Source organism: Hesperophylax consimilis, chromosome 9 (genome assembly GCF_061612785.1).
Source record: "Hesperophylax consimilis isolate HC1 chromosome 9, BYU_Hcon_1.0, whole genome shotgun sequence".
Lineage (NCBI taxonomy): Eukaryota > Metazoa > Arthropoda > Insecta > Trichoptera > Limnephilidae > Hesperophylax > Hesperophylax consimilis.
Genome location: NC_142844.1, coordinates 36,051,331 through 36,066,725, shown reverse-complemented (window position 1 = coordinate 36,066,725; position 15,395 = coordinate 36,051,331). Strand labels below are relative to the sequence as shown.

The following is a 15,395-nucleotide window of genomic DNA, read 5'->3' as shown; positions in this document are numbered from 1 at the left end:
ACTTCTAATCTTGAATATTATTTCTTGAAGGTTGTTCTCAGTTGCTTTATTTCGTAGCATTTCTCTATCTACTGGAAAATATTTCTATGGATAAAAGAATAAATTTTTTCCGTTTTTATTTTCTATGAAACTTTGTCAAAATTTTTATTTGACGTACCACGCCGGAGGTCTTTAGATTATTTCCATTTCCGTAGTTTTATTATTTAGTAGTTATTTAACTCTAATTAAAATGACGGGCGATAACGAGCTACATTGTTACAACCGAGGCTGTGGACAGAAATTTAACCCAAATGACAATGAAAAGGGTAAAATGTCCTTCTTTCTAGAAGTTTCTAATGCTCACTAATAATTATAAACTTTGATATAACAATACGCTTTTTGTTATTACAAAATTGGATAAGATAACATTTTTTTAAATAATTGTTAACTCATTTTCTTTACTTCCTCTTTCGTGTAATGCATAGCTAACCTTATTTTAAGCTATGTAATTTGATATTTTGTTCTTAGACCGGTAATTAAATCTTTAGATGAATAGCTATTCTTTAGCAACTAATAAAAAAAAATATTTTGCAGATATTTGTTGCCATCATCCCGGTTTACCATTCTTTCACGATGCTTACAAAGGCTGGAGTTGCTGTAACAAGAAAGTCACTGATTTTACCGAGTTTCTTAATATCAAGGGGTGTACTAATGCTAAGCATTCCAATGAGGTATAAACCATAATTTGCTTATTTTCAATTCTTCAACGATCACATTTGATTCCTGTTTATTACGCTGAATAGCTGTTAGGGCAGCCTATTATTTATTTAAGATAACAAGAATATTTTATCATATTTTAGGAGTGTGCAAATATTTTTTGCTGTTTTGGCATGGCCAAGGAAACACTAGATATGCCAGTAAGGGTGAGGGAAAGAAATTAAAATGAGCGGTGCAGTGGGGTGGGTGTGACCAATGATTCGAAAAATTGTATCCAACGGTTTGCAGGCAACTCGCATTGTAGTTAAAATATTTTAGGCAGTCGTCCCACAGGTCGGTAAGGAGACAAAAACCGAGTGCTGTAAAGAAAGTGATGTATGTTGTTCATCTCTGAATATGTAGCTTGCAGTAGCTTGTAGCCAGTAAACTTTCGAAATTGCAGATTTCTGTTTTCGCATTTACCGACTTTACACAAAATGTCATGATCTTATCATCATCAAATTGCCTCTCTGGGGCTATTATTAGGGTACTATTGTAACAGGTAATTTAATATATAATTATAAATTGTATTTTGACAAAAGACGGAGAAGACGGCCGAATGGCACGCAAACATAAAAATAATAATAAAATAAGACTGAATCAAGTCAGTCACATAGTGACAACTAGGTTGTGGAATTTTTGTGATATTATTAACGTGCCTAAATAATAAATTCTTAAGGCGATGCACTACGTCGTGTAATATTTTAAATTGAGCCGTTATCAATAACAACCCTTACGTAGATGGTGATAAGGTTTAAATTCCCGCTTAATACCATCCGCCTGTTTTGATTTATGCAAGAAAAAAACATCGCCAAAAGGTGCCTTTTATTTTATTTTGTGGATGTTCAGGCATAAATATATATTTTTTTTCGATCATTTTATAAATAACTTAATTTGCCACATTATACAGTAAAATCATAACCAAAAATGGGTTCGTAAGTAGGAGATTTTTAACTTTCAAGCAGTTTTCATGGGCCTTGTACATTATTTTTTTCTGGGCTTATAAAAAAACTTATCTAAAAAATACTCGATTATTTCAAAGGCCAAAATGTATTCTACTCGCAGTATTTAATTAAAGCATCTGAAACATTTCTAGGCCACCAAATTTTCAAACCAAAAACACATGATTTTGCATTACTACGCATGGCATATTAAGAATGTTTTGAAATCGTTTTGTAACTAAAATAAATGTTATTGGTAAAAATGATAGTTAGAAGTTCGTTATGTGATATAGGCGGTGTTGCAATAAATATCGAGCATCCACTGTAACCTGGTACATACTACTATCTGTATATGTGAAGTACATCGCATCTCTCCTCTTCTCCCGACTGTTTGTAGGCCCCAATACAGATATGTGGATCGTTGGGCTCTCAGTATACCGCAATCGGTTTTCGTGGATTCTTTACCAACCCTTGGGACGACTGCCTCACTCTTCGATAATCAAATCTACTAACTAACTACAATGGTAGGCGAATTCCTCGCTGTCCTTAGCCATAACTAATTATCTCGTTTTCACGAGATCTGGAATGTTTAGTTACGGGATTTATATAAACTGAATATTTGTAAGAGTAAAGTTTTTCCTTTTGCAATTGACTCACAATTTACTCACTGCACTAAACTATCGCCTTGTCTTTTGCAACTTACTATTTACATTTTGATAGTATAAGTGTCACACACTGCCTTTTTAAAATTTGTGTGTATTAAACTAAGTAAAATAACAGCACAGTAAATAGACTGAATAATATAACAATGTACCTTTGGACAAAGTCTGAATTTTAGCTGGAAATTTGTTAAAGGGATCATCCCACTTTAGACGGCCGAAAAATTAGGAATTTTTTTGTATGGTTCCTATAAAAGATTGATGTAAATCTTTTCGGTATTCATAATATATCTTAAGAAATGTATGAAAATTTACTTTCTTATATTTATATATTTACGTCGTTTTAATGCACAGGAAACTATAATTACCGAGTTATTCTGCAAAATGTGCGCAAGTCAGGAGTCAAAATACAAATATTGACTTATTTTGCTCAGTAAATGCACAAACCGCGCTGGTGCCAAAATAGGTTGTCATACGATTGCCTCCAGGACGTTGAAATGGTACACAAATTTGTCTTTAGGGCATATCTACGCATTTGGATGTCAGTGCATGGCACAGTATTTTTTCCCTCTCCACCGTTGTGAATAGATGATAATTATTTGCTAACTTGTCACATTGCTATTTGACTGAACTTTATTTCCTTGTCTAAGCACGATAATAACCAAGAACTTATCCCAATATGATGTTTTGTTGGTAAATAATACTAGATGCATAGATTATTGCGAAAACACTTGTCGGTGGAGACTGGAGATTTAACCCAACCTAACTTGCGCCACTATGTATTGTTTGATAAATGCATATTACTAGTGTGGAGGAATTGTGCATATTCATTTTTGGTAAAATTTCCGTACTCCACTTACATGCACAAATTGTTTAAATAATACTTTGTTTCAACATAATTACCACAGGAAACAACTATTTAAGGCGGGGGAGTATTTTTATCAATGAAAGTTCAAAGAGTCCCGTCTTTTAACAATGTTTTGACATCATGTTTGATTTGTTAGTATGAAGTGATATTTGCCGAAAGGTCCCGCTTCAATCTAAATAATCACAAATTATTTAAATAATCTATTTTGTGCATGTTTTCTCATCTCCCCGATTTAATGAATTATTTCTTGTAACAATTTGGACATATTTAGAAGTAAACAGAGTACGGAAATTTTACCCCTTTTTTAAAATAATTTAACATTTATGCATTTTAACACTCCTATTAAAAGTTGATGGTGCAAACTTTTGTATTATTTCCATTTAGAAACCGCCTGAACTGCCCAAGTCGAAGGTGGATAAGGCAACAGCTAAGGAAGTAGTGACGGTGCGGGCGCCAGTGTCCAAGTCCGAGAGCGCGCTGAAGAGGCCACCGTTTGATTCGCCCCTTGAAACTTTGGAACCAAACATAGCGGAAGCTTTAAAAGAGAAGTTTAAAAGTTGTCCGCATCAAAATACCAAGCACACCTCACTCGATAATAGCAGGTTAGAACTTTATATCACTTGAAAATACTCCATACTTACGTATTCTTGTGCATATGTCACAGACATTCAAATTAATAGGCCAGCCAATCAGGGAACGGGGAATAAACCAAATTGCACAGAGTGCGGAAGGCGACATGACTGTCCCCCTTTCTGTGATTTGTCAATAGATGAATCTGACAGTATACAGCCAACTCGCTTAGTAATGTCACCATTCGGTCATCGAAAATAAAATATGCTTATGAATGACTAGTCCTTTTTACAATGTCGTATAATTTGCTGACTGAAATTGAACTGCAAATCCCAGATTGGGTAAACAAACGGGTTTGTTTCCAAAACTTAGTATTTTGTTATACAATTTTACAAATGTGTTATAATTTACCCACCTCACACAATTTTAGCGTCGCCAGGCGGTTCGTTTAAAAATGAACATTCGGATCTTGCGCCGAAAAGTCCCACAATGGACTGTGCCTTTTGCCTTACTTTACTTTTCTGCGCAGGGTCTGGTTATTTCAATGTGCGTTCTTCAGTGGTCCATGTAGGACTGATGTCGTAGTTTATTCTTAGCATTCTCTCAAACCCTCCTGGTGCCAAAAATATGGTCACATGGTTTGAAACGATACCCATATTTCATGTTAGGGAAAGTCTATTGATTTGGATATCTATGACATATTTTTTAAAACCTGACAATATTTGAAAATCTCTTACTAAGGTTCTTCCTGAGGAAACCCATTTCTTCATTTCACTTGTGTGTTTAATTGGAGAGTTGATGACAATGTTTCATTTCACTGTAGGTGAAAGTGCTGTTACTGCATACATCTTTCACATGAGATATTTGGTTTCTGCAAACAGACAAACTTAAGAATTATATCAAATAATACCAAGAAACTGACCACATAATGTTATATTTTGTCACATTGTCTCTATCATGCTCAATGCTCCCAGTAAAGTTATTCATAGGGCGTTAATTATTAATAATGATAGGGAAATTTGTTGGTTATACCTGGAAGAAACACAAATTAAACAGCAAAAGTTAATACATATAAAGTAATCAATAAAGCATTAGGAATATCATGTTTAAACATGTAACCAACCTCGCGCAACATTTTATCTACATAAATAGCTTTTAAATGTTTGACAATCAGAACTTAGTTATCTCAAACATATTTTTTAGCTTTCCTAGAAATAAATTCAATTTCAATGCAATCCGATACAGCTCACCTGCTTTTAGGTTATGCCTCGAGACAACTGACATATTGTAATCTAAAAACAAACATATAACTATAATTAAGCACGTAGTAATACGATTGTATGTAGCTATATTTATATACCAGATTAATAGAACACTTTATTAACTGAATACGGATAAAACGGTGACCGGATAATTTATCACATCTTTAAAAAGTTATATAAAGTCATGGAAAGTGATGAAACAAAAACTTTATTAACTGGGTTAAGTAGGTTAGGTTAGGTTAGGTTAAAATAATTTTTTTTTCATCGTTTCTAATGACTTTATATCACTTTTTAAAAGTGTGTTGAATTTTCGCTATGTTGAGTTATCATGGAACCGGATAAAACAATACTCACTTTGTTTTATTTTTAGAAAAATATGCGTTGAATTCTTGTCAAATGTCAAGTAAATACACAACTATCCTGAATTGCAAAATGTTTTATGTAGATAGGTTGTATATGTTTGACTGACAGATCTTATATACAGGGTGTATCGGCACTAACCCGACAAACTTTAACCAGCTATTCCTTAGCACATTTGGAGTAAAAAATGTTATGGGCACTTTGCTGTCCGGTAGCATTTTTTTTTCAATTAAAAACAAAAAAATTTAAAATTTCCACACTACATCACTGTCATTGGCATTGCGTTTCGTGTTCAACAGCTGTTATAAGCAAGTATGTCAAAAAGCGTATTCGCTCTTTCGCACACACTAAATAATAATAGTTAAAAATGAAACGAATGGTGCCGTGCTATTTCGTTGTGACTGTAAACGTGCGCCAATATAGGTACACACGTGCATTATTCAACGGAATTCGAATAAAATATTTGCCAGATGGGTTTTCAAACTTTGTCAAAGGGTAAAACAGTGGTGACATGTGGTGAAAATATGAATAATAATTTTTTTATTAAAAAAAAACGTTACCGGACAGCAAAGTGCACATAAGATTTTTTACTCCAAATATGCTAAGGAATAGCTGGTTAAAGTTTGTCGGGTACGTGCCGATACACCCTGTATAGGTTTAATTATAGTTTCCCTGGACATTGAATTCATTTCTTATCTGTTTCCATGATTTTGGTGTCATTTGAGCACTTTTTCTTCAGCTTTTAGTCACCTCATTGGCGACTTTTATATGAAGAATGGCAGGGGTTCGATATTTAGCTCGTCTCAGATCATCGAGCTTCTTATTCGATCATATTTTGTAACCCCGGCCACTTCTAAAAATTTCATTTCGGCAGCTTGGACTCTGGAATAAAATCTCTCGTTCATCATCCAGATTTGATGACCGAATATCTGACTTGATATCACCATTAGTAAATTGTTGTTTTCTGTACAACACTACAATATAATCTTTATTCTTAGTACATGACCAAACCACTCTAAATCTGCCTCAAATTATCTGCGTGGTGAACAAAATTAACTCTCATGTGACTCTCGTAAATAGCCGAGTTTTTACTTATATATGTGAGCGAGCTATCTTCCCTGGGGAATGTAGGGAGGTATTGAGACAGCGGTGAATAGAATGGGAGAATGGAGGGGGGAATTTTTGATTTGGTTCCTGGGTACCTACGACGCCTCTTACGGGTTAATAATTTCTGTTTCCTGTACAGCACTGTAGTTGGAACGGCTTGCAAGAATGGGGGCTGCAGAGGCACTTATGAGGGTGCGGAGAGCGACAGTGCCCACTGCGTGTTCCACCCGGGCACACCCATCTTCCACGAGGGCATGAAGTACTGGTCCTGCTGCCAGAAGAAGACCACTGACTTCAACACATTCTTGAACCAGGCTGGCTGCAACACTGGCTTACACAAGTGGAAGAAAGAAGTATGTAATTAAGAATATTTATAGCTAATAAGACTACAGCTGGGCTGTAAGGAAAAGGTGCCATGCTCAGATAGGGCGTGATTTATTACTAGTTCGCTAGCATTCTTTGGTGGCTTGCCACACTTTTTGAGGTTTTCAGATTTTCATGATTTTTGACACTTTAATATTTTTATTCCCGATAACTTTAGTGAAATCCCATATTTTTATAATGAAAAAAATAGTTCATAAAGTTTTCAAGCTGAAGGCGAAATAGGTAGACTTGACCTGAAATTTGGCATTTTTGAGGCCAGTTTTAGACGCATGGACACTTTTCTAGAAAAAAACAAATTGATTTTGAAAGATCGTTATTTTATCTAGTAAAGCAAGATGTTAAATTTTGAAAAATAATATTATTTTCATATCATAATAAAGTGTTACCGTTGGACGTTGCACAGATTTGTTTCATTTTCAAAGGTGAATTTGTATTATACAACAAATATTTCAAATCATATAATAATACAGTATAAACAATTAATAAATTATCTATCATAAGTATGTATAAGAATTTGGTTTTTATTTCAAATAAAATTACTAATAAATAAATCCGAACACGCGTTTTATGGCGAAAATCCCTCAATTTGACTATTTATTTATGGTCTTACAAATTGGTATAGTTCAGATTTTTTTACAAAAATAATTTACCAAGACATTATTGAAACATTCAAAATAATTTATGACCAAAAAATATATTCTTAAAGTATATAATAGTAATTAATTTCGATTTGCCGTTTGTGCATTTTTATTAACTCGGCACAAGACATAATATTGTCATTCTCCGCCGCGACCGGGCGGCAAGCGGACGTGTAGTCCACGCCGGTCTAGTTAATAACATTTTAAAGAAATTCCTCGCTTAAAAATGGGGAGGAAATACCCTTGGAACAAAAGTTTTATTAGAAAACACAAATTACAACATCAAAAACGTACGTGGGAGATATATTTAAAAAAAAAAAAACAAAGGTTAGTGATATTTAATTATCCGTGTACATTGTACGTACTTATATGCTACAGGGTCGTTCGAAAGAATCACTCAGAATAAGCACATATTTTTTATAACATTTGGCGATAATTTTGTGTTGTTTAATTTCCCGGGAAAAGAATCTACTATGGACTATCAGGAGTTTATGTCTGTCATCGATGTTTCATGTATAAATGTTAAAACTTATGCCAAAGTACGTGAAACTGTTTGTGATTGGTGGTCAAAAAGTGCCACGAACCAAATGAATTTTGATTCGTGATGTGCGATTCAAATCATTTTATTGTTCATAATTTCTATTTTATTGTCCAATTCACTATTATATTGGTATAATTCAACGTATATTATATTTTATGTGTTACTTTTTGTCAGTTTCATAATGTCATATTGTGAATTGAGCTTCTTGTTTTAGGAAAAAAGACGAGGTTATTTTTGACATACTAACCTATGATTTTTCAATCGAAATTTACCTCGTGAATTTAATAACATTTCGAAAATTATACGAGTCAGGTCGCTCCGTTAACCATGAAAGCAATACAATATTATGCAATCCCATAACTACATATATGTAGGTAGGTACCGTAGAAAATAGTTGGAAATAAAACCTAGTTTTAATATACAGGGTGTATCGGCACGTACCCGACAAACTTTAACCAGCTATACCTTAGCACATTTGGAGTAAAAAATGTTATGGGCACTTTGCTGTCCGGTAACATTTTTTTTTAATAAAAAATACTATTCATATTTTCACCACATGTCACCAATGTTTTATCCTTTGTCAAAGTTTGAAAACCCATCTGGCAATATTTTGTTCGAGTTTCGTTGAATAATGTACGTACGTACCTACGTTGGCGCCCTTTTACAATCACAACGAAATGGCACGGCACCATTCGTCTCATTTTTAACTATTATTATTTAGTGTGTACGAAAGAGCGAGGACACTTTTTGACACACTTGCTAATAACAGCTGCTGAACACGAGATACAATGCAAATGACAGTGACGGAGTGTGGATTTTTTATTTATTTTTTGTTTTTAATGGAAAAAAAATTTTACCGGACAGCAAAGCGCCCATAACATTTTTTACTCCAAATGTGCTAAGGAATAGCTGGTTAAAGTTTGTCGGGTACGTGCCGATACACCCTGTATATAATACTTCAGTTGTAAGGAATAAACCCTCTTTTCAATGTCATACGTATTAAATCAAGTAATACTTTAAAGATAAGTACTAGAAATAAAACTTACCAGTAATACCTTTCCGACAAACTACAACAACAATAATTTTTATTTCATCGGAACCATGCTGTAGTTTTCGTCAGCCGCCCGAGTGTACGGCTCGCAGATGAATGAATTAGGTATTTCTGTCTCGTTCTAAAAAAACATCCGATCGCGAGGCCGTCTTTTAACGAAATTTGAATTCTCGTCCGCTGGTTAAGACGCCTTAAACCTGCTACCCTAAAAAAATTGCTAAAATTGGAGAAAACCTCTGCACCACTGCCCATTGATGAATATTATTTTGTTGAGTACATTTTTAGATCAATCTTTGACAATTCCAGGCCCAATCTGCCAACACGGTGAAATGCCGCTGGGACTGGCACCAGACCGGCAGCCACGTGGTGGTGGCGGTGTACTCCAAGGAGTACCACCCCTTCAAGAGCCACGTTAAGCTGAACCCCGTCCGTCTGGCTGTGGAGTTGATGTTCACCAACTCGGGGGATGCCAAGTTCCATCTGGATCTGGAGCTTAGAGGAGTGAGCCCCTCAAACTTATTACCGCTTTTTACTTATTTTTATTTAAAAAAAAATAGATAGACAAACATTCCCCTAAAATGAATAACCTGACAATATTAGAATTCCCCTTCTATCATCATAGTGGAAAATATTGCTTGTCTGGGCATTTTGAGGACACCGTGACTTGCCAATAAATGTAATACTACTGTTTACACACAAATCATTGTACAAAGAATCTCTAAATAGTATAAAATAAATTCGAGACACACACGAATTCACAAACTGTTTGTGCGCTTAGTTCTTCTAAACTATGCAACGGATTTTGATAGGGTTTTCACTATCATTTAGAGAATTTCTTCCGGAAGGTTTATATACAGGGTGTATCGGCACTAACCCGACAAACTTTAACCAGCTATTCCTTAGCACATTTGGAGTAAAAAATGTTATGGGCACTTTGCTGTCCGGTAGAATTTTTTTTTCAATTAAAAACAAAAAAATTTAAAATTTCCACACTACATCACTGTCATTGGCATTGCTTTTCGTGTTCAACAGCTGTTATAAGCAAGTATGTCGAAAAGCGTCTTCGCTCTTTCGCACACACTAAATAATAATAAAAATGAGACGAATGGTGCCGTGCCATTTCGTTGTGATTGTAAAAGCGCGCCAATACAGGGTGTCCGGGGGTAAAGTGCAGTAACTTCGTGGGGGGATTCTACATGATCGTAGGAGTAAAAAAGATAAATAACTTTTTCCGAAATTCCAATTTATTCTTTTTCATACAAAAATCCTGCTAAAAAGCCATAGTGTAGGTGCAAACTTACCCGATAAATTCGCAAGTGTGAACGTGGCAACGTCGCATATTGTGAGTGGCGCGTATCCATGGAAACCGCATGTGAATTGTAAACAATAACAACACAGAGTTCGCCGTATGTTTTGATATTTTACCAAATTCAAAAAGAGAACTGCACTAAAATCACGTTACACTTTTTATTATAAAAAATATTAATAACTCATTGAACACTTAACTAATTTCATCGCTTTTTACTAATTTAAAATATTTTCAAAATGTCCACCTTCTGCTTGTAGGCAAGTATGTAAACGTACAGTAATATTATTTATAATTCGTACATTGTGGCGTATTTCATCTGCGGCTTCGTGAATACGTAACCGGAGATCTTCGACGTTATTTACTTCTTTGGCATAAACTTTATCCTTCATCGCACCCCAAAAGAAAAAATCTAACGGTGTCAAGTCTGGAGAACGCGCCGGCCATGGCGAAGTACTCCCTCGTCCAATCCAACGATCTGGGAATTGTTCGTCTAGGTAGCGACGAACGGCAAGTCCAAAATGTGGTGGAGCTCCATCCTGTTGAAACCACATTTCACGTCTTCTATTTAAATCAACTTCTTCCAAAAGAACGGGAAGGTCATTCTTCAAGAAATCCAGGTAATTTATTGAATTAAGCCTAGGTGGCAACACATGCGGTCCTATAATTTTATTGTTAATAATTCCAGCCCAAACGTTAACGGAGAATTGAACTTGATGGTGCAACTGCCTTACGGAGCGCGGGTTTTCTTCCGCCCATTCATGCAAGTTATGCAGGTTTATCACACCAGTTCTGTTGAACTGGGCCTCGTCCGTCCGAAGGATGTTCCCAATGAAGTTCGGGTTATTAAGTTGCTTACGAAGTAGCCACTGACAATATGCAATCCTTGATACGGGGTCACGTTCCAGAAGGCCTTGCACGCACCGATAATGGAACGGGTGCATTCCGTACGTCTTGAAGAGATCCCAGATAGAACTCTTAGGAACACCAGTCATTGCGGAAATTCTACGAAGCGACAATGTAGGATCATTTACAATTGTAGCCATGATGAAGTCTTCGTCCGCTATTGGTAAATTAATAGCATTGTTGTTTCGGGGTCTTCGGCCAATTCCTTGTTCGCGAATAAGTGCATGCGTTTGAACAAAAACACGAGCGTTGTATTCCCGGCGCGCCGCTTCGGAATTTCCACCATGTAGTCCATAAAAATAATGAATATCTGCCTGTTCTTCGTTGGTAAAGCGAGGCATTGTCACAATAATTCAATATTAAAATTACGCACAAAAGAAACACATTTTTAACAGTTAGGTTACTCTTAAACTAAATAAAACTCGATGTTTAAGGAAAACACGCACCGAATAAAGATGTACTGTTTAGTAAGACTTAAACACTAGATAAAGACACTAAATTAACAAGTTTTTATTTAAATGAGACTTTTAACACTAGATAAATTAAATTTTCAAAGTTGTTTACTCCGCGCGTCAAATTATGTGACACATTACATCCAAAGCACAGACGTTTGCTTACTGAATTACAATAGCGGGGGGTGCAAGAAGGGGCGCGGGATGTAGATTTGGCAACGACGAAAAAAATAATGCCGTCTAGGCACGTCGTAGAAATTTTTCGTTATTAGCTTAAAAGTACATCTAAAAGTTGGAATTTCATAAAAAGTTATTTATCTTTTTTACTCCTACGATCACGTAGAATCACCTCCCGAAGTTACTGCACTTTACCACCGGACACCCTGTATAGGTACACACGTACATTATTCAACGGAATTCGAATAAAATATTGCCAGATGGGTTTTCAAACTTTGACAAAGGATAAAACAGTGGTGACATGTGGTGAAAATATGAATAATAAATTTTTTAATAAAAAAAAACCTTACCGGACAGCAAAGTGCACATAAGATTTTTTACTCCAAATATGCTAAGGAATAGCTGGTTAAAGTTTGTCGGGTACGTGCCGATACACCCTGTATATATATTATATTTATTGAAAGAAGAGAAAAGTCGAGCAACGCTGGGTACATGTCAGTTAGTAGTCCAAGTCTAAACCTATCTCGAAGCGCCGTGCCAGCAGGTTTCCTGCAGAGCATCGGACCCCCAATCTTAGCTAGGCAGAGGATTGTCTGGTTGAGGATGTCTCCTCCTCCAGCTAGTACTCCAAGTCTAAACCTATCTCGAAGCGCCGTGCCAGCACGTTTCCTGCAGAGCATCGGACCCCCAATCTTAGCTAGGCAGAGGATTGTCTGGTTGAGGATGTCTCCTCCTCCAGCTAGTACTCCAAGTCTAAACCTATCTCGAAGCGCCGTGCCAGCAGGTTTCCTGCAGAGCATCGGACCCCCAATCTTAGCTAGGCAGAGGATTGTCTGGTTGAGGATGTCTCCTCCTCCAGCTAGTACTCCAAGTCTAAACCTATCTCGAAGCGCCGTGCCAGCACGTTTCCTGCAGAGCATCGGACCCCCAATCTTAGCTAGGCAGAGGATTGTCTGGTTGAGGATGTCTCCTCCTCCAGCTAGTACTCCAAGTCTAAACCTATCTCGAAGCGCCGTGCCAGCAGGTTTCCTGCAGAGCATCGGACCCCCAATCTTAGCTAGGCAGAGGATTGTCTGGTTGAGGATGTCTCCTCCTCTCCATGGTTTTGCTTCATATTGTACATAAGTTTTAGAGACAAACTGGATTAATTTAGAAGTTTTTCATATGCATCACCGGAATGAATGAAAAATTAATCTGAACCTGATCATCTACAGAGAGTCGTTTTTTTTGGTTATGAAATAATTGTTAATTTATAATACATATTATAACATGACTACATATCGTCTTTGCGCTTGCAAAAAGAGCCATGTGCCAGATTTCAGCAAAATTTGGCACATGGCTGTTTTTTTACACCAAAAGTTTCCAAGCATAAGCTTAACCATTATCGCACAATACTCATTCAAATGTTGTTTGTTGATGCATTGGAGTAAAAGACTGAGAAGTTTTTTTGCCTACCCTGTGAAATTTCGTAAAACTCACTTCTCACTTATTGATAGGTAAATTATTCCGTGGTTTACTTCTATACTTAGATATGTTTAATTATTCTGTGGTTAACTTCTGTATTTAAATATGTAGCATTGTGTTTTTTCTTTCTAAAACCGTTTGGATCATATTTTTCACACTAGCTTTTGGTTTGCTAAACCGAAAAGATTTAATTTAAAAACTTTAATTTCTTTTTTTTTTGCTCAGGTCGTTGACGTCAAAGAGAGCAGTGCGCAGATGCTGGGCACCAAAGTGGAGATCAAGCTGAAGAAGGCCGAGCCCGGCTCCTGGGCTAAGCTGGACTTCCCTCGGGCACAGGAGGACAAGACAGCTGAGGAGAAGGAGGCCTCCCCCACCCAGACCACCCCCCCTACCCCCACCCACGTCTGGGACGAAGAAGACGAAGTGGACCTCGATGATGTTGAACCAATGTCCATGTCCAACATGAACATAACCGAAGTTAAATAAGTGATAAACCAATTTGTACTTACAGGCACGTCAAGAAAGTGTAGTTGTTTATTAAAATGTAATAATTTTTTCTTTAATGGCAACACTGATTTTAGAACAAACTATATATAGTACATAAAAATGTGAGGTTATGATTGATTCCCGAATTTAACAGAATAAATGGCATAGCTCAATTTTTCTTTGAAAAATTCTCCCAGACCAAAGTGATATTTTAAAATCACATACTTTTTTCCTTTGAACCTTCTTGGTGTTGGCATTTAAAACCATTCAAAAGATTGTACATTTTACATTTACATTTTTCTACTCTTTCTTGGCAGGCTGTATATTGCCATACTGTTCTAATGATTATTAAATGTGTTTAATTTCAATAAGATATTTAGAAAACATTTTATTTTGTATCTCACCAAGAAATAGATAAATAAAATTATCTACCCGAAGTAGGTTTTGTGTAATAATTTTTTCTCCTTTGATGTTCCTTACCTTCTGGGGCACTAGTATCCTTGAATGAAAAAATCCTATGTCAATATGATATTGACTAAGGACGGGTTGTTTCACAGAATTTGAACAATTCATCAAATTTGATTTTCAAGTTTTGTGAAGGTTCTATTCAAGTTCTGTTCTTATTTACGTTTTGTTAAACAACTGGCCAATTATGATATGATAACAGAACATGAATAGAACCATCACAGAACTTGAAAATCAACTTTAATGTGTTGAATTGTTCAAATTTTTTGAAACAACCCATCCTTAATCTTTCATCTATGGTTATTAGGTTAGGTTAGGTGTATGTGCGAACACGGCCAGCAATTGGTATAAAATATTTCGAGAGCCGGTAGACAAAAGCTGTCTATTTAAGCGCGACGTCTTTATATTGATTTGGCTTGGGTTAACTGTGAATATACACATCTTTTTGAATAATGTTCATTCATCCGTTATGCAAAATTACTGCCTTATTAATGAACATAATAATAAAATGTCATTATATTTTGCTTCTTCAAAATTATAAATGGTATTATTGATTTACCTACTCTACTGCAACTCATTCCCTTCAATATCCCCTCGCACAGACTCAGAAATAATAAACTGCTCTTCCTCAAACATCATTCGAAAAATTATGGATATTATTCACCATTGTCCAGAATGTGTAGACTGGTCAACTCAAGTCAAAACCTTAACTTTTTTGGGATAAGTCTGAATGATTTTTGCCAGTCGCTAAACAAGTGACGGAATATTTAAGTGTCCTGTGGTCCTGACCCACGGCGTATTCTTGACTTGATTCGACTTGTCACTTTATTTTCTTATATTATATCTACCATATGTCTTTGCTTTCATGTACCTTTGTCTACTCCTGTATTTTTCTTTTTACTTTATTGGTGTTATTATTTTGTAATTTGGACGATGTCCGTTAATAAATAAATAAACATAAGCAGACTAACGAAGCTTGTAGAATTGAAAGACATTGTATATGCGATCAATTGAATATGTGTA

The 15,395-nt window shown here is 35.8% G+C and overlaps 1 protein-coding gene across 1 annotated transcript; it reads left to right on the top strand.

The window, feature by feature from the left end:
* The first annotated feature begins 90 nt into the window (after nucleotides 1-90).
* Nucleotides 91-14,347, top strand: mora (cysteine and histidine rich domain containing protein). The gene is made up of 6 exons (XM_089635457.1): nucleotides 91-305; nucleotides 574-710; nucleotides 3,588-3,805; nucleotides 6,642-6,855; nucleotides 9,423-9,617; nucleotides 13,647-14,347. Exons 1-6 carry the CDS (start codon nucleotides 230-232, stop codon nucleotides 13,905-13,907), a joined length of 1,101 nt encoding a protein of 366 aa, XP_089491583.1. The 5' UTR covers nucleotides 91-229; the 3' UTR covers nucleotides 13,908-14,347.
* Nucleotides 14,348-15,395: the final 1,048 nt, after the last annotated feature.